This window comes from Schistocerca piceifrons, chromosome 11 (assembly GCF_021461385.2).
Source record: "Schistocerca piceifrons isolate TAMUIC-IGC-003096 chromosome 11, iqSchPice1.1, whole genome shotgun sequence".
Lineage (NCBI taxonomy): Eukaryota > Metazoa > Arthropoda > Insecta > Orthoptera > Acrididae > Schistocerca > Schistocerca piceifrons.
This window is the reverse complement of record NC_060148.1, coordinates 105615939-105639581: the sequence shown is the minus strand read 5'-3', so window position 1 is coordinate 105639581 and position 23643 is coordinate 105615939. Positions and strand designations below refer to the sequence as shown.

General features: G+C 46.2%; 1 protein-coding gene across 1 annotated transcript in view; it reads left to right on the top strand.

Moving 5' to 3' along the window:
* Positions 1-23643, top strand: part of LOC124719758 (ankyrin repeat domain-containing protein 65-like) — a 78724-nt gene that overhangs the window by 6868 nt on the left and 48213 nt on the right. Inside the window, exon 2 of the mRNA XM_047244957.1 lies at positions 18013-18589. Coding sequence (XP_047100913.1) covers positions 18024-18589 — 566 coding nt within the window. The 5' untranslated portion in view covers positions 18013-18023. The remainder of the gene's footprint in view (positions 1-18012; positions 18590-23643) is intronic.

Below are 23643 nucleotides of genomic sequence, written 5' to 3'. Positions count from 1 at the left end.
ACGGGCAATACTTCCACTGCCCATACGCACCATGCCGGGGTGAGCACACGGCAGGTCTGCCTTCCTCCTCCCCCCCCCCCCCCCCCCACCTCCTCCCGCGGTGCTCGCGTGACGCGCGTCGCCAGAAAATGTGCCGCAACCACAACGCCGCGCGACCTGGCACAGGCGCGCGTCGCGTCCCAGTCGCGTCCCAGTCGCGTCGCGTCGCAGTTTGCGCGGCCCCATTTGACCCTGAAGTTAGGAAAACGCGCGCTGCGCTGCGTCGCGCCACACGCGCTATATGCGTCTCAATTTGCGCCTAGCCTGGAACCCTAAAAATGAAGTGAACTGACCGGGAGATGATCCCGTTTGGGGTTGCTCGGCCGGTAGGAGAAAGACCTCCTGTTTCAGTCGAATTTGTCGGTTTGCGCGGCGGTGAAACCGACCGGCAATGTTGGTGGCTGAACAAGCACCGAGACCCGTAGAGAGGGAAAACACCGACTCGGACGGGAATCGAACTTGGGACGCTAACCACGAGACCATGGACTGTGGAAACTGCTGCCACAAATCGTGAATGCCAGTCTCTGTAGGACACGCTGTGTCACATGCTGTGTGTTAAAGCGGTAACGGACGGCAGAATTTCGAAATATTGACAACGTGTAGCAGATATGAGATGAACTACAGTGTCACATTTTGTCTGTGTGTGTGTGGGAGGGGGGGAGGGGAGTGAAGATGATGTAAAAAAAAAAAAACAGTGGATCAAGTAACGCAGACAAGTAGGAGCAGAACGCCCATTCTGCTGCCTTTACTTGTGTAATGTCGCACCCAACATGCGTATCTGGTTCGGGAGCTTTCCTGCATAATAACAAATAATAAAATGAGAAATAAAATCTATGTAGCCAACGTCGAATTTTCTACCCAAATTGGAAGTTACTAAAAGTCCATGTCGATGAAACTTCTTTTCGTGTCGTCTGTGGCTGAAATAAATCCGACCCGATCCGTGAGCGGTACGTGATGCCCGACTCCTTTTGGCGAGCCAGCTGACCGGCGCTGCGCATGCGCACACACTCCGCCCCCGGCACAGCCGGCCGCCCTGCCGCTCCCTCTGGGCTGACGCGATGCACGCCGTCTGACACTACCGGAAAACCGTAACAGCAGTGCAGCGACGTTTTAGAGATCGTTAATCCCTGAAAGTTCTCTTGAGAAATGCTCGAAAAACTTGTTCTCTGCTCCAGATGCCACACATAGCTCGGTTACGGTTCTTCACAGCGGTTGTATAATTGTGTTAGGTCACCCGAAATACACGCAGAATGACTGAACATGTGTCGAGGTGCGACTTGCGCTAAACTGTAACTACGCAAGTTACAACGGAGCTGGACTTCCGTTTAATTAGGATGTTTACATGAGGCGTGCGCCTAATTTTCCCAGTTACTTTGGGAACGCGTATGTTCCGAGGAATAATGAAAATACGAAAAAATCCAGATACACTTGTAAACGAATTGTTACTGTGCGACTGGTTTTACACAGTAACGAAAGATAAAAGTATGGAATAAATAAACGGCATCAGCCATAAGCTTAGATGAAAAATAACTCGAGAACGGTCGCCAGGTCAATTCGTGAGCAAAAATTACTGTACGATTATTAATTAATAACCCTAATGGGGTGAAATTGGGATGAACGATTTTTGAGAAATGTCTCTATTAAGGTAATTTTGGAGCTAGAACTACAGAAACTAGTGTTTGCTTTCTCAGTCAGAAAATAAAAAAAATACGTGTTTGAGTGTTTCTGGAAATTCAGCCCCTAAGGGAGTGGAATAGGGGATGAAAATTTTTAAGAAAATATTTCGTTGCATTAAAAAGTTTCAAAGCTGCATTTATGAAAGTTGCTGTTTCACTTCTGGGTTAGGTATAAAGAAATATTTGTCACGGTATGGAACTTGGTACGGAAATATCTGCAGAGCAACGCAGAAGGCACGATAAAGAAAAACTCTGGACTCCAGCTACCGGCTACCGGAATCGCATTTTGGTCAAAACTACATTCGGAAGAGACCATGCTTATACGGCCTTAATTAGCGTGAAAACCTGTAACGGTGTTGCAGTTTGTGCAAAACGTAAAAATCTGATTAAGTTAGAACAAAAAGGTTTCTGCCGGCCGTACAGACCACGCGATCGAAGCGGCAGTCGTTTCTGGACTGCAGTCACTAACCAATTAGGCGAGAACCGAACCAGGAGCTCAGACGTCGAAACACGATTAATACCACGAGAGAGAAAGTCGGTCGTCAGAAAACCAGGAGAACAGTTTGTGCCGAACATGCGTGTAAAAGTCGACGGTTTGCGAAACTGTTAGCGCATTGAACAACTTTGCGTTACCCACTGTGATGACAGGTGCTACCGATGTCATAAATGAAAATGTTCAGAAGTACTCGTTTTCTGTTACAGTAAGTTATTTGTGGAAAGCTCGTAATGTTTCCTGTAGGAAGAATCAGTAATTTTACAGGATCGCACTCCCTTGCCTCTAGTGCACGGTACTGCTGCGCCTATTTTAAATAAGCTACCACAAGAATTCAAACATCTTAGCAGTAACCCAAGCGCTTTCCAATCGAAACTGAAGAGTTTCTCATGGGTGAGTCCTTCTATTCTGCCGCGGGGTTCGTTGAAAAAATTCAGCTGATTCGTGTGTTACGTTGTTGTTTGCGTTTACATAATCTTATGGCGTGCCTTTTTTGGGGTTCATAAACATTCTATTTTCTCTGTTGGTCGGAAACCTTACACACATTCCCACAATAGGTCTGGACTGTAGAATGACTCACACTACAGAACAGTAGAAACGTAAGACCAAAATGATGAAAGTACTCACAGTCCGTCAGTTGACTCCCTTGCAAACCTTCCAGCGTTTCAGATACATATGCAGCTTGTCTTGGTGTAACCACAATCCTAGATTGAAGCTTTAATTGTACAAGCGTAGAAAAAAAGGCAGCGTCGAACATAAACAAACACCTCAAATAGCATGACTTTGGCTCTATGAAGGAAGTCACACGAGCTGGAGTACAAAGTTATAAACTGATGTTGAAGAACGAGTGATCTGACACTCTCCAGTCCTCCAAGCGCAGAATCACCTCCTCTACCTTCGAGGTGACCCCTTCTTTCATCTTCCTTTTCTTACGATGGCACTTATTCACTGGAATATTCGCAGCATTCGCTCCAACCGAGAGGACTTGAAGTTGCTGCTCCGCTTGCACCGTCCACTCGTCGTAGCCCTCCAGGAAACGAAGCTACGCCCATGCGATCAAATTGCCTTGGCACACTACACCTCTGTGCGTTTTGACCTACCCCCTGTGGTAGGTATCCCAGCTCATGGAGGGGTTATGTTGCTGGTCCGGGATGATATTTACTACGATCCCATCACGTTGCACACCGGCCTGCAGGCAGTTGCCATCCGCATTACTCTCCCCACTTTTACGTTTTCCATTTGCACCGTTTACACTCCATCGTCAGCTGCCGTTACCAGGGCGGACATGACGCAACTTATTGCTCAGCTACCTGCACCATTTTTGTTAACTGGAGACTTCAGTGCCCACCATCCCCTTTGGGGCTCTCCAGCATCCTGCCCGAGGGGCTCCTTGTTAGCAGACCTTTTCAACCAGCTCAATCTTGTCTGCCTCAATACTGGCGCCCCTACTTTTCTTTCGGACACATCTCACACCTATTCCCATTTAGACCTCTCTATATGTACTCCCCAACTTGCACGCCGGTTTGAGTGGTATGCACTTTCTGATACATATTCGAGCGACCACTTCCCGTGTGTTATCCATCTCCTGCAGCATACCCCCTCTCCGTGCTCCTCTAGTTGGACCATCTCCAAGGCAGACTGGGGGCTCTTCTCTTCCAGGGCGACCTTTCAGGATCAAACCTTCACAAGCTGCGATCGTCAGGTCGCACACCTCACGGAAGTCATTCTCGCTGCTGCTGAATATTCCATCCCTCACCCTACTTCTTCTCCACGTCGCATACCGGTCCCCTGGTGGACCGCAGCATGTAGAGACGCTTTACGTGCTCGTCGACGTGCTTTACGCACATTTAAACGCCACCCTACAGTGGCGAATTGTATCAATTATAAACGATTACGTGCTCAGTGTCGTCGTATTATCATAGAAAGCAAGAAAGCCAGCTGGGCTGCTTTCACAAGCACCTTCAACAGTTTTACTCCTTCTTCTGTTGTCTGGGGTAGCCTGCGCCGGCTATCTGGCACTAAGGTCCACTCACCAGTTTCTGGCTTGAAGGTCGCGAATGACGTCCTTGTGGCCCCTGAGGCTGTCTCCAATGCCTTCGGCCGCTTTTTCGCAGAGGTTTCGAGCTCCGCTCATTACCACCCTGCCTTCCTCCCCCGCAAACAGGCAGAGGAGGTTAGGCCACCTAACTTCCGCTCCTCGAATTGTGAAAGTTATAATGCCCCATTTACCATGCAGGAACTCGAAAACGCACTTGGCCGATCACGGTCCTCCGCTCCAGGGCCTGATTCTATTCATATTCAGATGCTGAAGAACCTTTCTCCTGCGGGTAAAAGTTTTCTTCTTCGTACATACAATCGCATCTGGATTGAGGGACATATTCCCGCATGCTGGCGCGAGTCTATTGTTGTCCCGATTCCTAAGCCGGGGAAGGACAAGCACTTGCCTCCCCCCTGCGGGTCCGGGGATTAGAATAGGCCCGAGGTATTCCTGCCTGTCGTAAGAGGCGACTAAAAGGAGTCCATCCCCCTCACGGGGGTAGTTAGCGCCTGCGTCCGGAGACGGACGGTTCCACGACCTATGATTGTGGTCTTTTTGGTTTTTCACTTCTCGTTTCTTCCTTCCTTTTGTTGGTTCATTTCTTTGCTCTTCTCCACCTCACTGTTTTCCTTACTCTTTCCCTTGACTTCTCCTTGCCTTCTCATAGCCTTCTTCTCCTTGCCTTCTCATTGCCTTCTTCTCCTTGCCTTCTCATTGCCTTCTTCTCCTTGCCTTCTCATTGCCTTCTTCTCCTTGCCTTCTCATTGCCTTCTTCTCCTTGCCTTCTCATTGCCTTCTTCTCCTTGCTTTCTCTGGTCTCCGCCTCGGCGTTTGCGACAGTCTGTCCTCTTTCTCCCTCTCTCTCTTCTTTTTCCTCTTCTTCCTTCCTCCCTGTGCGTGCCTGAAGGCCGACCCACGCGTTCTAACGCGTAGCCGGTGACGGCGTAATGCGTAAGTCCCCGCCCTGGGTAGACATGTAAGGCACGTGCGTACCCCCTGGTAAAGGCCAGGCCCGGGGAGGGGTGATTGCCTGAGCTGATACCTTCTGACCATGCCGATTGGTCCCTCCGTCTGTTTCTCGGGAGGTGTGACCTGAGGTGTAAACATTCACCTAAGGAGGGAATGCCCTCTGAGAGGGTCCCCACAAGGAAGGAGCGCGCCATCGGAGACGCTGGCAATCATGGGGGATTCCTCCGCAATGGATTCTACTCCATCTCTCTCGATTTCTGCCCAAAAACGGAAACGTGACCAGCCACCAGTGACAAAAGTACTACCGCCTGCCCCACAGTTCCTCGTCGTTTCTCAATCTGAGGACGGAAAGGATTTTTCCTCTGTCAACCCTTTCGTTATCCAGAAGGGCGTAGATGCCATAACCAGATCTGTCAAATCTTGTACCAGGTTGCGTAACGGTACCTTATTACTAGAAACTGAGAGTGCCTTTCAGGCACAAAAACTGCTTCGGGCCACACTCCTGTACACGTTCCCTGTCCGGGTGGAGGCCCACCGAACTTTGAATTCGTCTCGAGGTGTAGTCTATACTAGCTCCCTCGACGGATTGATTGACGAGGAGCTTCAATCTTTCCTCGCTGAGCAGGGCGTGACGGCTGTCCATAGGGTCATGAAAAAGGTCAACAATGACCTTGTACCGACCCGGACACTTTTCTTGACCTTCGACAGTGTTAAGCTGCCATCGCGCATCAAGGCGGGCTACGAGGTTATTTCTGTTCGCCCCTATGACCCGACACCTACGCGCTGCTACCAGTGTCATCGTTTCAATCACATTCGAGAGTCTTGTTCCAATGTGGCTAAATGTGTCACTTGTGTTAGGGATGCCCATGAGGGTGACTGTCCACCTCCGTCTCCTCGTTGTGTGAACTGTCAGGGTGACCATGCCGCATCCTCCCGCGACTGTCCTGTCTATAAGGAAGAACGCTGTATCCAAGAAATTCGGGTCAAAGAGAAAGTGTCCACCTCGGCTGCTCGCAAGCTATTGGCTAGTAGGAAGCCCACGCTGCTCCCAGCGGGGAAATACAGTACTGTCCTCGCCTCTCCTCGGACTACCAGGGAGGTAGCAACCCAGACATGCGATCTGACCTTCAGCACCACGGTCGTCCGTTCGGCCAGTGCTAAGATCGCGCGGTCGACGTCTCCTCTTCCTCCCATCACCCCACAGACACCAGCCCCTTCATCAGCTTCTGCTAAGACGAAGACCCAGAAGTCAGATGCACGGGCCTTCAAGAAGGAACCATCCCGTGCAGACTTCCTACGTACCTCGACCTCCCAGCCTTCGACCGGTACTTCCACCAAACGTCCTTCCAAAAAGGCTCATAGGAAGCACAGTTCTCCTTCTCCGCCACGGCGCATTTCTTCTCCTGCGCCACCCAGCGGTTGCCGCCCCAGGCCGTCATCCGTTTCGCCTGGCCGCACCGCTGGAAGCCGTCCATCTGGCCGTTCACCGGCGGAGGAAGCTCCCCCTCCCGGCCATCCTCCCGAGATGGCCGATGAACCTATAGACCCAATGGACGATGACTGTCCGCCTACTGATAGCGGCGGCAGTGCTCGCTCGAAGGCAGGCCCTAAGCGGCCTTCATGGTGACCCCTTCTATCATCTTCCTTTTCTTACGATGGCACTTATTCACTGGAATATTCGCAGCATTCGCTCCAACCGAGAGGACTTGAAGTTGCTGCTCCGCTTGCACCGTCCGCTCGTCGTAGCCCTCCAGGAAACGAAGCTACGCCCATGCGATCAAATTGCCTTGGCACACTACACCTCTGTGCGTTTTGACCTACCCCCTGTGGTAGGTATCCCAGCTCATGGACGGGTTATGTTGCTGGTCTGGGATGATATTTACTACGATCCCATCACGTTGCACACCGGCCTGCAGGCAGTTGCCATCCGCATTACTCTCCCCACTTTTACGTTTTCCTTTTGTACCGTTTACAATCCATCGTCATCTGCCGTTACCAGGGCAGACATGATGCAACTTATTGCTCAGCTACCTGCACCATTTTTGTTAACTGGAGACTTCAATGCCCACCATCCCCTTTGGGGCTCTCCAGCATCCTGCCCGAGGGGTTCCTTGTTAGCAGACCTTTTCAACCAGCTCAATCTTGTCTGCCTAAATACTGGCGCCCCTACTTTTCTTTCGGACACATCTCACACCTATTCCCATTTAGACCTCTCTATATGTACTCCCCAACTTGCACGCCGGTTTGAGTGGTATGCACTTTCTGATACATATTCGAGCGACCACTTCCCGTGTGTTATCCATCTCCTGCAGCATACCCCCTCTCCGTGCTCCTCTAGTTGGACCATCTCCAAGGCAGACTGGGGGCTCTTCTCTTCCAGGGCGACCTTTCAGGATCAAACCTTCACAAGCTGCGATCGTCAGGTCGCACACCTCACGGAAGTCATTCTCGCTGCTGCTGAATATTCCATCCCTCACCCTCCTTCTCCACGTCGCGTACCGGTCCCCTGGTGGACCGCAGCATGTAGAGATGCTTTACGTGCTCGTCGACGTGCTTTACGCACCTTTAAACGCCACCCTACAGTGGCGAATTGTATCAATTATAAACGATTACGTGCGCAGTGTCGTCGTATTATCAAAGAAAGCAAGAAAGCCAGCTGGGCTGCTTTCACAAGCACCTTCAACAGTTTTACTCCTTCTTCTGTTGTCTGGGGTAGCCTGCGCCGGCTATCTGGCACTAAGGTCCACTCACCAGTTTCTGGCTTGAAGGTCGCGAATGACGTCCTTGTGGCCCCTGAGGCTGTCTCCAATGCCTTCGGCCGCTTTTTCGCAGAGGTTTCGAGCTCCGCTCATTACCACCCTGCCTTCCTCCCCCGCAAACAGGCAGAGGAGGCTAGGCCACCTAACTTCCGCTCCTCGAATTGTGAAAGTTATAATGCCCCATTCACCATGCGGGAACTCGAAAACGCACTTGGCCGATCACGGTCCTCCGCTCCAGGGCCAGATTCTATTCGTATTCAGATGCTGAAGAACCTTTCTCCTGCGGGTAAAAGTTTTCTTCTTCGTACATACAATCGCATCTGGATTGAGGGACATGTTCCCGCGCGAGTCTATTGTTGTCCCGATTCCTAAGCCGGGGAAGGACAAGCACTTGCCTTCCAGCTATCGACCTATCTCGCTTACCAGCTGTGTCTGTAAAGTGATGGAGCGAATGGTTAACTCTCGATTGGTGTGGCTGCTCGAGTCTCGACGCCTACTTATCAATGTACAATGTGGATATCGTAGGCGCCGCTCTGCTGTTGACCATCTGGTTACCTTGTCGACCTTCATTATGAATAACTTCTTGCGGAAGCGCCCGACCGCGGCTGTGTTTTTTGATTTGGAGAAGGCTTACGACACCTGTTGGAGGGCGGGCATTCTCCGCACCATGCATACATGGGGCCTTCGCGGTCGCCTCCCTCTTTTTATTCGTTCCTTTTTAATGGATCGACGGTTCAGGGTACGTGTGGGTTCTGTCCTGTCCGACACCTTTCGCCAGGAGAATGGGGTGCCACAGGGCTCAGTTTTGAGCGTCGCTCCCTTCGCCATCGCGATCAATCCAATAATGGATTGCCTCCCAGCTGATGTATCAGGCTCCCTTTTCGTGGACGATTTTACCATCTATTGCAGCGCGCAGTGTACACGTGTCCTGGAGCGCTGTCTTCAGCGTTCTCTTGACCGTCTTTACTCCTGGAGTGTCGCCAATGGCTTCCGTTTTTCTGCCGAGAAGACGGTCTGTATTAACTTCTGGCGCTACAAAGAGTTTCTCCCACCGTCCTTACGACTCGGTCCCGTTGCTATCCCAATCGTGGAGACAACCAAATTTTTAGGCCTTACATTTGACAGGAAACTTAGCTGGTCTCCACATGTGTCATATTTGGCCGCCCGTTGTACCCGTTCTTTAAATGTCCTCCGTGTTCTCAGTGGTATGTCGTGGGGAGCGGATCGAACCGTCCTACTTCGTCTATATCGGTCGATCGTCCGCTCCAAGCTGGATTATGGGAGCTTCGTATACTCCTCTGCACGGCCATCCATCTTACGCCGCCTCAACTCCATACAACATCGGGGCTTACGACTTGCGATCGGAGCATTTTATACTAGTCCCGTAGAGAGTCTTCATGCTGACGCTGGCGAATTGCCACTCACCTACCGGCGCGATATACTGCTTTGTCGGTATGCCTGTCGGCTACTGTCAATGCCCGACCATCCGTCTTATCGTTCCTTTTTTGACGACTCTCTCGACCGTCAATACGGGTTGTATGTCTCTGCCCTGCTACCCCCTGGAGTTCGCTTTCGTCGCCTCCTTCAACACCTTAATTTTTCACTCCCTGCAACCTTTCGAGTGGGCGAGAGCCACACGCCACCTTGGCTCCAGGCTCAGGTCCGCGTTCACCTTGACCTCAGCTCGCTCCCAAAAGAGGTTACCCCCGGTTCGGTCTACCACTCCCGTGTTTTGGAACTTCGTTCGAAGTTCATCAACATGACTTTCATTTATACAGATGGCTCTAAGACCAATGACGAGGTCGGGTGTTCCTTTATTGTCGGGGCAAGAAGTTTCAAATACCGGCTCCATGGCCATTGTTCGGTCTTCACAGCTGAGCTCTTTGCCCTCTACCAGGCTGTTCTTTACATCTGCCGCCACCGACATTCTGCTTATGTCATCTGCTCCGACTCCCTGAGCGCCATCCAGAGCCTCAGTGATCCGTATCCGGTTCACCCTTTCGTACACCGGATCCAACGCTCTCTTCAGCAGCTGGTGGACGTCGGTTCTCCGGTTAGCTTTATGTGGGTTCCTGGCCATGTCGGTATCCCTGGGAACGAAGCTGCAGATGCCGCAGCCAAGGCTGCGGTCCTCCAGCCTCGGACAGCTTCTTGTTGTGTCCCTTCGTCCGATTTTAGCAGGGTCATTTGTCAGCGCATTTTATCGCTGTGGCATGCCGATTGGGCTGCCCTTACAGACAACAAGCTTCGGGCCTTAAAACCTCTTCCCGTGGCTTGGACGTCCTCCTCACGCCCTTCTCGGCGGGAGGAGGTAGTTTTGGCCGGGTTAAGAATTGGACACTGCCGGTTCAGCCATCGCCATCTGCTGACGGCTGCGTCGGCGCCGTTCTGCCCATGTGGGCACTTGCTGACGGTTCGACACGTTTTAATGTCCTGTCCAGATCTTAACACACTGCGCCTCGATCTTAACCTGCCAAATACTTTCGATGCCATTTTAGCGGATGACCCACGAGCAGCTGCTCGTGTTCTTCGTTTTATCAATTTGACAAACCTCTCTAAGGACATTTGATGATGCTGTTTTTTAATCCTATGCCTGTCAGTCTGTCTTTTATCGTGTTTTCCCTTTTAGTTGTTGTTGTCAACTTGTGCCTCGCGGTGCATTCTTAGAGTAGTCAGGGCGCTAATGACCATTGAAGTTGTGCGCCCTAAAACCACAAAAAAAAAAAAAAAATCACCTCTTCTAATTATTGCTACAGTAAATCAAGAATTACCAGCAACTACTTCTGTAGTAGTACATGAAAAATTGATCTTGCACCCTACAAAGACAACAGGCCCTTCCAGTAGTTGCTGTTGTGCTGTTTTCTTTGGTGTAAGATTAAATGTATCCACACTCTGGTAAAGAGGCAGTCTTGATCTTCTTGCATATCTTCTCCTGCGGTACGGCATGGCTGTCTGTACTGTGCAGCTGCCTCGAGTCGAATAACGTGCAGCTGCCTCATATGTAGTGACGTAACTACTGATAAGATGGGTGCGGCAGGAAGTAAGCGCGCTGATAAATGCAATGGCGGCGCCGGAAATAAGCTTTCTCAGCGGATCGCGCTCTGTTAGAACTAGAGCGCGATCCCTCGTGCCCTGGTGGCAGCCAGGCGAACCTCATTCAAGGTCACCCGCCTTTCCAAGCTGCAGCGGCTAAGTGAAGACAGCCATGCATGGGACCGTTGCTGTTCACAGTATACATAAATGACCTGGGAAGTTCACTGAGGCTTTTTGCAGATGATGCTGTGGTGTATCGAGAGGTTGTAACAATGGAAAATTGTACTGAAATGCGGGAAGATCTGCAGCGAATTCACGCATGGTGCAGGGAATGGCAATTGAATCTCAATGTAGACAAGTGTAATGTGCTGCGAATACATAGAAAGATAGATCCCGTATCATTTAGCTACAAAATACCAGGTCAGCAACCGGAAGCAGTTAATTCCATAAATTATCCGGGAGTACGCATTAGGAGTGATTTAAAATGGAATGATCACATAAAGTTGATCGTCGGTAAAGCAAATGCCAGACTGAGATTCATTGGAAGAATCCTAAGGAAATGCAATCCGAAAACAGAGGAAGTAGGTTACAGTACGCTTGTTCGCCCACTGCTCGAATACTGGTCAGCGGTGTGGGATCTGTACCAGATAGGGTTGATAGAAGAGATAGAGAAGATCCAACGGAGAGCAGCGCGCTTCGTTACAGGATCATTTAATAATCACGAAAGTGTTACGGAGATGATAAACTACAGTGGAAGACTGCAGGAGAGACGCTCAGTAGCTCGGTACGGGCTTTTGTTAAAGTTTCGAGAACATACCTTCACCGAGGAGTCCACCAGTATATTGCTCATCCTACGTATATCTCGCGAAGAGACCGTGAGGATAAAATCAGAGAGATTAGAGCCCACACAGAAGCATACCGACAATCCTTCTTTCCACGAACAAGACGAGACTGGAATAGAAGGGAGAACCGATAGAGGTATTCAGGGTACCCTCTGCCACACACCGTCAGGTGGCTTGCGGAGTATGGATGTAGATGTAGAAAGAATTTTCTACGCGTATCATTTTTTTTCTGTTACGCAAATTAGCCATGTGGAAAACAAGGAGTAAAATTCTACAGAACGAAAGCAACATTCATTTAACGCTATGTGTGTGTGGGGTGGGGAGGGGGGTGAGGGGTGGGTCAGCGTAAACACCACCAGTCCTGCACATTTGTTTTTTTTTCCTTGTTTTAGTCCAAAGTGAGTTTGTGAAAACGTGCCTTCACATTTTTAAGGAAATAAGATTACTATTTCCGCTGGATGGGCAACTAGTTTAAATGTTAAGTCATTTTCTATTACTTTCAAAAAATACATTTTCATTAAAACTTAATCTCCCTTTGTACTGGTTAAAGAAATCTACGCCAATTGGCATTTTTATACATAGATCAGCGATTATAAGGAAGTCATGGAGTACACCATTTATTTTTAATCGCAACAGAACTTCCTGTTTAACAGGTTTTTTAACTTTTCCTGTAGCTACAATTATCTGCAGCCTCGGTACTGGCATTATTACAACTTCATTTCTATTTGGCAACGATCCTAACAAATTTTTACCCACAGCACTGCCACTATCTGCCAAGCACTGCACTTCTTCGTTACACACTTGCAAACTGATTACTGGCTGACTCAACACCTTCCCTTCATTGCTGGTGTCATAACCCTGCTCCAAAAAATCGTTCACAACCTCTCTTCTATCGAAATCGTCCCTGTTTCCAGAAAATACACAAATTTTTGCAGAATTACCCACATCACTTTTCTCCCCCATACTATTTATTCTGTCCACTAATGACAGCTCAAAAAATTTTTCCGGCGTTTCGCCATTTTCCGTTTTCTCCTCCCCCCCCAAATCTCTCTCTCTCTCTCTCTCTCTCTCTCTCGTTTTCACGATTAGTTGGCTGACCGCCATTTTGGTTACCATTTTCCTGCCTCTCCCTTATAGCCTCACAAATGTCGTCATTTATAGACAATAGTATTTCTTCTATACTGACATCACCAATCTCTTGTAATTCTGCAGCTTCTGTACTTATTCCTTCCCCAGAACATGACTAGACTTCAACTTGGTTGCTAAGGACGTTCTCCGCTAATTCATCACCCGTTTCGTCTGCAATACAGTGCTTATTTTATGCCTGTCCAAAAAATCTCCTAGACCTCTGTTAAATGTACAGATGTGTGTATATAGCTCGTTTCGTCTGTTGTTACTACCTTCTTCTGCTCCTCACTCACAGTCCCAGCCTGTTTAGTTCTAACACGTACAAAGGGTTTTGCTAGCGGGTTCAAATTACTACTTCCCATCTTGTAAACGCTAGCCCTTTCACAGACGGCATTTAGTTTAACGGACTCTGTACCATTTCTTAAGTTTACCACCATTTGCTGTCACCTTGGCGCATCATCATCCTCTCGCACCGGAGAATACGGCCGATAATTGAGCACCTGCTCCCCATTATTTCGCCTATCATTTGTTGGGTAGCGCCACCTCCTGCTGTTTCCGGGGTACACACCAATTCTGTTAACGTTTGCATTCTGCCGCGGTTCTGCATTATTTGGTGGTCTGATGTTACGATTTGCATGCCCCTCCTCGTGGAACAACTTGTCAAGTCTCTCCAAATAGCAATGAATTTATAAACGTCATCCCTAGCAGCTGCAATAATTTTGTTTCGTCAGTTCATGGGCAGTTTACCTTCCAGGCCCATAACAATTTCTTCTGTCTCGGGTTAAATATGAAAAGTTTGTCGTCCACTTTAACGCAAACTTTCTTAAGCTTTCCTTCCTGGGATTAAACGTTTCTCTAGCCCAGAAGCTATTTAGCAACTCCATTTGTTTTTGCTTGCCCCAATATTCTTTAAAAACGCCTCTTTAAATTTATCTAGAGTATCGTACTGTTTAGTAGCGATAACCCCCCAAATTCTAGCCTCTTCCTAGAATTGAGAGGTAATGAACCCTATTTTTTGTCTGACCACAAACTAGGTAGAACTCCTTCGAAGTCATTCCAAAATTCTTTTGGATGTACATTTTCTGTTGAATCAAAACGTGAAAACTGCCTGTTAGCGACATATGATATTTCAGATGATGCTGCTACAAAACTACACCCACTACTGTTAGTTCCGTATCTGAGGTTAGTTTCAACTTGGCATAATCTACTGCTGTGCTCACCAGACTTATTTTCAACCTCTTCTACCTGGTTAGTTAGCTGAAGAACATTTTCTTCTGTCACGCCCATTCAGTCGGACACACTTTTTACTTCAGTCATACATTTGGCATATTCAGAACTGATTTTACTGCCTAACAGTTTGTGATCTTAACACACACACACTCTACCGCCGTTATTTTGACCTAGTTTCTGCACTCTTTCTTTTATCACATCTGCCCTTTCTCTGTTTCCAATAGCAACTTTTTTCAAGGCATCTGTTAATTCACTTTCTACAGTTCTAGTGGATTGTTGGCAGTTATTCTCAACTTCAGAAATTTTGCCATCCACTTTACTTTCTAATGACTTCAGATCATTTTCCCACATCTTTTAATACCGCAGTCTGCTTTTCAAGTTTTCCATTGATGTTCTGATCAGTTGTTTCAGCCAAATTAGTATGTCCATCTTTCATAGAATCCATTAATGCTGCAAACATATCTTCTTTGTTCTATTTTCTGCTTTACTGTTCCCTGTTTATCATTTTCCTTCGGTACTATTCCAAATTTGGTATCCACATTTGATTCAGTAACACTACCAATATTGTCATCGCGCAATTGATTGTTACCGATTTCATGCGTAATGTGACTTTTTTTCAAATTGCTCTGAGCACTATGGGACTTAACTGCTGTGGTCATCAGTCCCCTAGAACTTAGAACTACTTAAACCTAACTAACCTAAGGACATGACACACATCGATGCCCGAGGCAGCATTCGAACCTGCGACCGTAGTGGTCACGCGGATCCAGACTGTAGGGCCTAGAACCGCTCGGCCACTCTGGCCGGCTTAATGTGACTTTCAGGATCTTCATTGTCTCCACTAGTTACATCAACTGACGTACTTGAAGCAAAGTCTACTTCACCGTCCGTAAATAACAAAGAAACATCCTCAAAAACCTCCTCTTTTACTTTAACATCTACTCCTCCTCTCTGTTCAAGTGTGCTAGTTGCTCGGGCGCACACACACACCCACACACCCACACGCACACGCAGACACACACACGCACACGCCACGCACATGCACACACACACACACACACACACACACACACACACACACACAACAGTTCTAACAAACTTATCTTTCGTCGAATGCTGCAGCCTCGGCGTGCTGAAACTGAGTGTCAGACGTCCTCCGTCTGCCGCCGTCCCAGTTTCAGGGTCCCCGCTTGTCGTGTAAGTTGGCAGCGCTGCCCTGCCGTATTGCTGCTCGTTGGTACCGCTATGAATGAATTTATTTACCTTCACTGTAAGGCACTGTTCAGACATGTAGCACATGTAGACATGAAACTGGCAAACAACTACTTCCTTCGGAGCTCATACTACACACGACCGTACCATTGAAAGGCTGGGCTCTGACTTCTTAGATTGGTGTAAGCATTCTCCGTTTGCAAGAGAAGAGATGCGTGAAGAATACTCTGTTCTGATTGCTCAGTCTGCATTAAGGCCAATACAAAAATATTATTCTCCTGTGTTAGCGCGCTTTTTTCATGACTAACAAATCAATAAACAACACACTCGAACTGTACTTTTTTCCAAAATATTTAACATTCTGATACTTTATTTATACTTTACATTATTAACTTTTTTCATTTACACTGAAATTAGCTTCCCTTTAGCATAAACTTACTTGACACACTATAATACAAAATTCCCCGTCGTCTTCATTCACAGTGTATTAAGAATTTCTCACGTTACTTCGTACGGCATTTGTCGCTATAACAATGATCTACATATTTACTTTAGACCACATTCACGCAGCATCCACACTACTAAAAACATACACAAAACTGTACAAACATAAAAGAAAAATCCTTCAAGAAATAAACATTACAATTCACAAAAACATTCCCTTGACTGTTTCTTGCATGTGTCTGTCCGCTACTGTACCCTGGTGGATGACAATTTGAACTACGTACTCGACTGAACCCACTTGACGATCTTCCACTGTGAACGCACGAGTCAGTCTCCCGACACACGGGCTTCATCCTCTGTGTGAAGCAACTCCTGCAAGGGTACACACATGACTGCTTGTTAAATGACGAATAATACAGATTCAGGTCATAAAACAGTGTTGTTTTCTTGAATAACAGGAGAAGTAAAGAGAACATCTCGTTGAATAGAGTAATACTATAGTTCTGTACAGCCTATTTAGTATTTTGGTAGACGTCTATTTCAAACCATTTCTATACCAAATAACATTGCACTGTAGAAAAAATGATGGAAATAATGTCCTTGCCGCTTCTGGAGCTTGTTCTCCAAATGAAATATGCTGAAAGAAAAGGTAAAGCTTGAAAATGGTATTATTAAAGATTTGCTGTTATTCACCAATGGCATCAGTCGGACATAAAGGGTGTGATACTGCTGGAACCGACTAAGGATGGACTGTACAGGGTGAGTCACCTAACGTTACCGCTGGATATATTTCGTAAACCACATCAAATACTGACGAACAGATTCCACAGACCGAACGTGCGGAGAGGGGCTAGTGTAATTGTTTAATACAAACCGTATAAAAATGCACGGAAGTATGTTTTTTAACACAAACCTACGTTTTTTTAAATGGAACCACGTTAGTTTTGTTAGCCCATCTGAACATATAAACAAATACGTAATCAGTGCCGTTTGTTGCATTGTAAAATGTTAATTACATCCGGAGATATTGTAACCTAAATTTGACGCTTGAAACATTGTCCCCACTTGATTGCAGGGGCCCAAACAGCTGCAACATGCATCGGTTTTCTACAGAATGATCTGCCAACGTTCCTCGAAAATGTCCCACTGCAAACGCGTCGACGTATGTGGTATCAGCATGATGGTGCACCTGCACATTCTGCAATTGACACTAGGCTGACCGTTGACAGGATGTTCAACGGGCGTTTCATAGGACGTGGAGGACGCATAAGTTGGCCAGCCCGTTCTCCTGATCTTACACCTCTGGACTTCTTTCTGTAGGGTACGTTAAAGGAGAATGTGTACCGTGATGTGCCTACAACCCCAGAGGATATGAAACAACGTATTGTGGCAGCCTGCGGCGAAATTACACCAGATGTACTGCGGCGTGTACGACATTCATTACGCCAGAGATTGGAATTGTGTGCAGCAAATGATGGCCACCACATTGAACATCTATTGGCCTGACATGTCGGGACATACACTATTCCACTCCGTAATTGAAAACGGAAACCACGTGTGTACGTGTACCTCACCCCTCATGGTAATGTACATGTGTGTCAGTGAAAAAGACCAATAAAAAGGTGTTAGCATGTGGACGTAATGTGCTGTTCCAGTCTCTTCTGTACCTAAGGTCCATCACCATTCCCTTTGGATCCCTACGTAATTCGGTGCTCTCCGATACACACGATCGAACAACGGAGGAGTGGTATTCAAGCGTCAAGTTTAGGTTACAATATCTCCGGATGTAATTAACATTTTAGAATGCAACAGACGGCACTGATTACGTATTTCTTTATATGTTCAGATGTACTAACAAAACTAACGGGGTTCCATTTAAAAAAAATGTAGGTTTATGTTAAAAAACATACTTCTGTGCATTTTTTTATGGTTTGTAGTAACCAATTACACTAGCCCCTCTCCTCACGTTCGGTCTGTGGAATAGATTCGTCAGTACTTGATGTGGTTTACGAAATATATCCAGCGGTAACATTAGGTGACTCACTCTGTATTTATCAAATGTCGCTGGAGACAGGTGTGGCTGTCCCTCGTAGAAGTATCGTCAGTCACCTGTATGCTGAAAGGGCTGCTCCGTGTTGCCGTGTTTCAGAATCGCCCGCAATGGAAGCAGTTAATGACATCACAGAGACGGTGGCTGTCAACCTGGGTGCACTCCTGGACGCCGGGGACGACGCCATGGTGATACTCGAGGCAGGTGACACTCGGCTGGTGGTGCACAGGGCCGTCCTCGCGGACAGGAGCCCCGTATTCGCGGCCATGTTCGCCCACGACACCCTCGAGGCCTGCACTGGCGTCGTGAGGATTGCCGACATCGGTGGCCCGGTGCTGAGGGAGCTGGTCTCCTACCTGTACACCCTGCGGGCCCCCCAGCTGCCCGGCGCGGCCCCCCAGCTACTGGCCGCAGCAGATAAGTACGGGGCGTCGGGGCTGAAGGCGGAGTGCGAGTGGCAGGTGGCCGCTCAGCTGACCGTGGAGACCGCGGCGGCCGCAGCCACCCTCGCAGTCCGCCACTCCTGCAGTGACCTGAGGCGAGCCGCCATCGAATTTATTAAGACTCGTACCCACGAGGTGATGGCCACTCAGGGGTGGGCAGATGCGATGCTTCATCAACCTAAAGACTTGATCGAAGTGAGCCGGTTGCTGTACGATCCACCACCACAAACCAGGTAAATGTGAGACAACCCACTGATTCGTCTCTCTCGGTTCTAGGTGTGTATATTTCCAACTGTATAATTTTTCCCACTGAATTTTCGTAGATATGTGTCTGCTGTAAAATACACCATCGTAGACAGTCATTTCACGATAGCTCACAATGCTATCATTACCCTCGTGTAGCAGTTTCAGTGAACCCCTAAACTGAACAGTGTTCTTTACCAGGTATGTTAGCTAGCAAAAAACATCAAAGAGCCAGTTTGTAGGCATTATATTAAGCTACATGTATACAGAAAGTGGTTGTTTAGGTTTTAGCATCAACTGTCATGACAGAGGGTACACTCACTGTGTGAATAGAGCACGAGGCAGACTGCTGTGGACACAAAGCTGTATTGCCCAGCACAGGCTCAGGCACAGTGACGGGTGTAGTTTGCAACCGGCAGCCTGTACTGGTTGCTGTAGGCCTGTTCCCATAAAGTAGTCTCTAAAGTTGTCCATTGCCTCTGTGGCTGATGACAATGAGACACCTTTGAATAGTGCCACACTGCATAAAGATGATGACCGAGTAAGTCACTTACAGCCGACACCTCGAGAAAGGTAGTGTACTGCAGAATGATTAGAGGAGGGCGGCAACTTATCTACAATTTTATGTTGCTGATGTTGACCTGTGAAATTTTCTTCGTGTAGTAAAGGAGACTGTCAGAGTAATCACTATTCACACCTTAGTATTACAGCTTTGGCTCTTACGTAGTTGTCTGTCACTTTCTTTCCACGTGCAGGCCATATGCCAGTAACTATTTCAAGATAATTCTCAGTTCTCTCCAAATCCAGACAGTACACGGAAGATGTTAATTGCTCTAAAGGCACATAATATAAAAGAATGCTCTGCTGTGAGGGCTTGTATGGAAGATGTTCAGAAAACCAGGTGAAGTAAGCAGCGGTGCCCCAGTGGCTGACTGCCCACACCTCTTGCAGCCTGAGACCACCTCGCAGGATCACAGGCCAGACCTACCAGCAGTTCCAGCTGGTCCCATAAAATTGAGTCTTCCCACCTCATTTTGTTCGCCTCTGTACTCAGCATTACATAAAGCTCACGCAGTGCTTGGATACGTTCCCGTCTGTGACACACAGAATACCGTGCCTTACTGTGTATTCGATGAACAGGTGTCCACCCCTGTGTGTGTGTGTGTGTTTCAGTGGATCTATGGCTTCACTATAGCCACCCAGTGAACACTACAGGCTTCCATTCTCCTGTGGCACACCTTATGACATTATCTGTCCCATCCATTGTTGTTGCTGTTCGAACTCTGATAGTCTGTGACCATTAAAGTGTCTGTGCGACCAGAGTTACCATTTTTCTGCACCATCTTACAGTTACATATGTTCATACACGTCTAATAGCCACTAACACTGATAAATGATCATTTATTTTTCATTTAGATTTTAATACTTATGTAGTATTTTATGTGCTATTTGACATATTGGAAATCTTGTGTTCGAGATGACACTGTGCATTCCCTGAACCAATTGTAATGAACATAGAGCCAGTGTAGTAAATCATTCAGTGTCTTTCTCTTTTATTCTATAAAGATTAACATCAAAATTCATTGTTTAAGCAATAAACATATTACAATTGTTGTTTACATTCTTGAAAAAAATTTAAAACATTACATTATTCCAAACTCGTTATGCACGCTGTGGGAAATGACTCAAGCTCTTATGTTTGAAAAAATTTTTGTTAACGGGAATCTTTTTACTAACAGTAATCTTTGTGTATATTTTAAAAATTCTCTTGATGATGTATAATAGATTCTTGTCGTGATCTTCACCTAGTTCACTGCCTCATACTTCCCACATTATTGGGTGTCAGTTACAGACACATATACAATGTTTGGTTCTGGAACTGCCTCTGTCTTTCACTGATTCCACTTGACACCCCCCCACTCCCCCACCTCTCAAAATTATGCATAGTATCACACTCAAATTTTATACACCACAGGTACCTATGATTTTAATGATTAAAATAAGATGTATAAAACCACATGTAAGCAGATTTATTTTTTACTTCATACAGTGTCCACTTCACACAGTGTAGTGATAGTGTTTTCCCATTTTTTGGGGAGGATGTCTCACTATCCCATGTTCATCCTTCTCACTATCCCCTTGTACCCATGCCAGCCCTTCTAGATAGACATCAGATTCTCACGGAATTTACCATTCATACCTACTGTATGTGGAGGACAAACTTAATTTTATTTCAGTAGCAAGTTCACAGCACAACTTACATCATCAATCACAAACATTGCTCATCACACTCACTCACTCACTCACTCACTCACTCACTCAATTAGTGTGTGTTTTTCCATCACTGGGGAATGACATGGCTTACTTTAACTACCCCATGGTTTCCTGTGTGCTTACAAAGTGAGGATACTCACTCGAAAAATACTTAAATTCCTGTCAACCATATTTCATTAATGAAATTTAGATGAATGTGGTAATACTGTTATGACACGTAACTGTTGCACAACCACAGCCTCTTTCTGTTGTCAAATCACGAGGTTCACCGTGCCTTACTACCCGCTGTACAGAATTCCTTCTCCAGCTCAATTTGAAACACGCTGTCAACCATTTTGTAGCTGTACCTTTCAAAGACCAGTTTTAAGACAGGCTTTGAACGATGTCTGATGATCAAAGTATCACATTAATTACAATACGAAATGTTTGAAAATCAGACGAGTGTCGTGCCTGTCAAATTTATATGCGTGTGTTACCATGCTCAGAAGCAGCCAAATTTCCTGAAATGCGTTCCACCTGGTTTGCATGCAGCCACATAACTTTCTTGCACTTCGTCTATTATCGTCCATATGAAAACCAACACCACAGTAATGTAAATATCAGAAAACCCTTTACCAGAGATGACGGTCCTCAGTGCTTGTAAACTGAAGTGAATTACAATAAATGAGATTTCAAAAAGCAAGATTCAGCTTCAAACTACATGCTTTTGTATTGGACTGGGATCCAGGACTCCAATCCGGTCACTACAGATCTTAACTATCATTTTAACAGCATGTAACATCATATGCACTTTTTCAAACTTGATATGATGGGGCATAAAGTTTTGTTTTGGGCAGGGATTGTGAATGAAGCACAATAAACTGTTATAATTTTATGTATCGAAATTTTTCACCGCTAGAGGGATGATGAAACTGAAATGATTATATAACAAAGTATTCCCCTGCTGCGTTTCGAACCCAGCATATATCATGTTGTTTTCTAGCCACATATAGATACACAATGTCAGTTTATTTCACCACCAGTGAGATATGCTCATGTCTGAACTAGAAATTATGCGAGGAAAAGTTCTGTGCTGACTGGGACTCTTAACCCTGTATATGCTATCACCACTGGCTACACACCTGTCAAATACTGGAATTTATAAATCTGAAATGATAGGATAAAAAGTTCTCTGCCTGTTTCAGGGTCAAAATTGGCACCAATTGTTATTGTTGACGTTGCATGCACAAATGCTAAAAATCATAATTGCTTTCCACATTTTCTTGCAGTGCGGATGCTACAACTTGAAATCCCACAGCGAAAATTTTTGTACCCAACCAGTATTTAAAACCTGACCTTCCCCATTCATCGAAACCTGGATAACTATGGAATGTTGGGACCCAACAAAACGATGGAACTGTATTGTCCGAAAAGTGTTAAAGATGGCAGAAAGAGATATCTGGGTTAGATTCCCATTTCAGCACCAACATTTTCAACATTGCAAGTTCAAATAAGTGTGCCGTGACTTTACATGACAATTGTTCCAGGGATGAAATAAAATTTCTGGTGCAAGAAAGGTTAATGGTGAGCTTCCACTAGCCGGACGTCTGCCTCTGTCATGGCCCAACATACACAGACTCTCCTCCATTAGGTAGTGAAGGAGTGTCGGCTTTATTGTAGATTAGGAAGGAAAGTGGAACCTTATGTTGTTCAACAGAAGTCACCGGAGGCAAAGAGGGTCTGTTAATACTTGTTAAGTGTTTGGCTGATGAGTGACTCGAACACAGAGCTTAAGCAAATGAAGGTAGAGAAATTTTAACAGACCACCAAACTATTTTCAATGCAGTGCCGCTGTTTTGCCATTAACGAAGGATGCTCCTCACTGGATAAGCGTTCCGTTTCCCTGGAGGTTCATTACAGCTTTTACAAAACATTCTTTTCCTTGTTAATCCATATCAATGGCCACTAGTTGCCTCAGCTACCTAATGTGTACTTTAGAGTTGTTTTTGTAATCACTGAAATAAAATCACATAATTGTCAGCTGCACTACTGGCATTATTGTAGGCTACAGAAATTTCTGCAGGAAGTGTTTTCTCCCACCCGAGCTACAGTGATCTTGTAAGAGTTTAGGTTACACCAACACTAGATCGTACAAAATAAACTCAGCGACGAGTATCAATCAAACTTCCAGAATGTTCTCCATTGTCACATTTATAACTGCAGTAGTGTGCCATTGTGTCAAGGAATGTTAATTATTTTCTAGTTCTTTATTATTGTGATAGAGGCTTATAATTTTACTAAAAGAAGAGATGCATTTGATATATAAGGAAGTCAATCATAGGCAGTGACTGTTGTTTGAGAATGCGTCCATTGTTATTCTTGAAGTGGCTTCCCTTTATTATAATTTCAGAAGGAATTTATTTTTTACTTTGAAGTGGTATTAAGCTACTAAGCAGCCTTGTTTATCCAATATAATAGTTTTTTGAAGAGATCATTCATTATTATAATTTCTTCTGTTATTATTAACCCCATCAATCTTGGCAAAGAAGAGGCTTGTCTTTAGTAAATGTAGCTCATGTAGCACAGATAATCCCTCCATATAAATTCCATGTGGAAAAAGGAGGCCTAAAAATGTACTGTGCAAGTGCGTAAGAAAGTCCATAATTTTTCCTCATGTAGCATACTACATTGATGCATGTAGCCTAAAAGGACCACCCATAATTTAACTGAAACAGGTAGATTCATGCATAATATCATAGACTTTTGTCTGACGTGTTGTCATGCAGGTTGG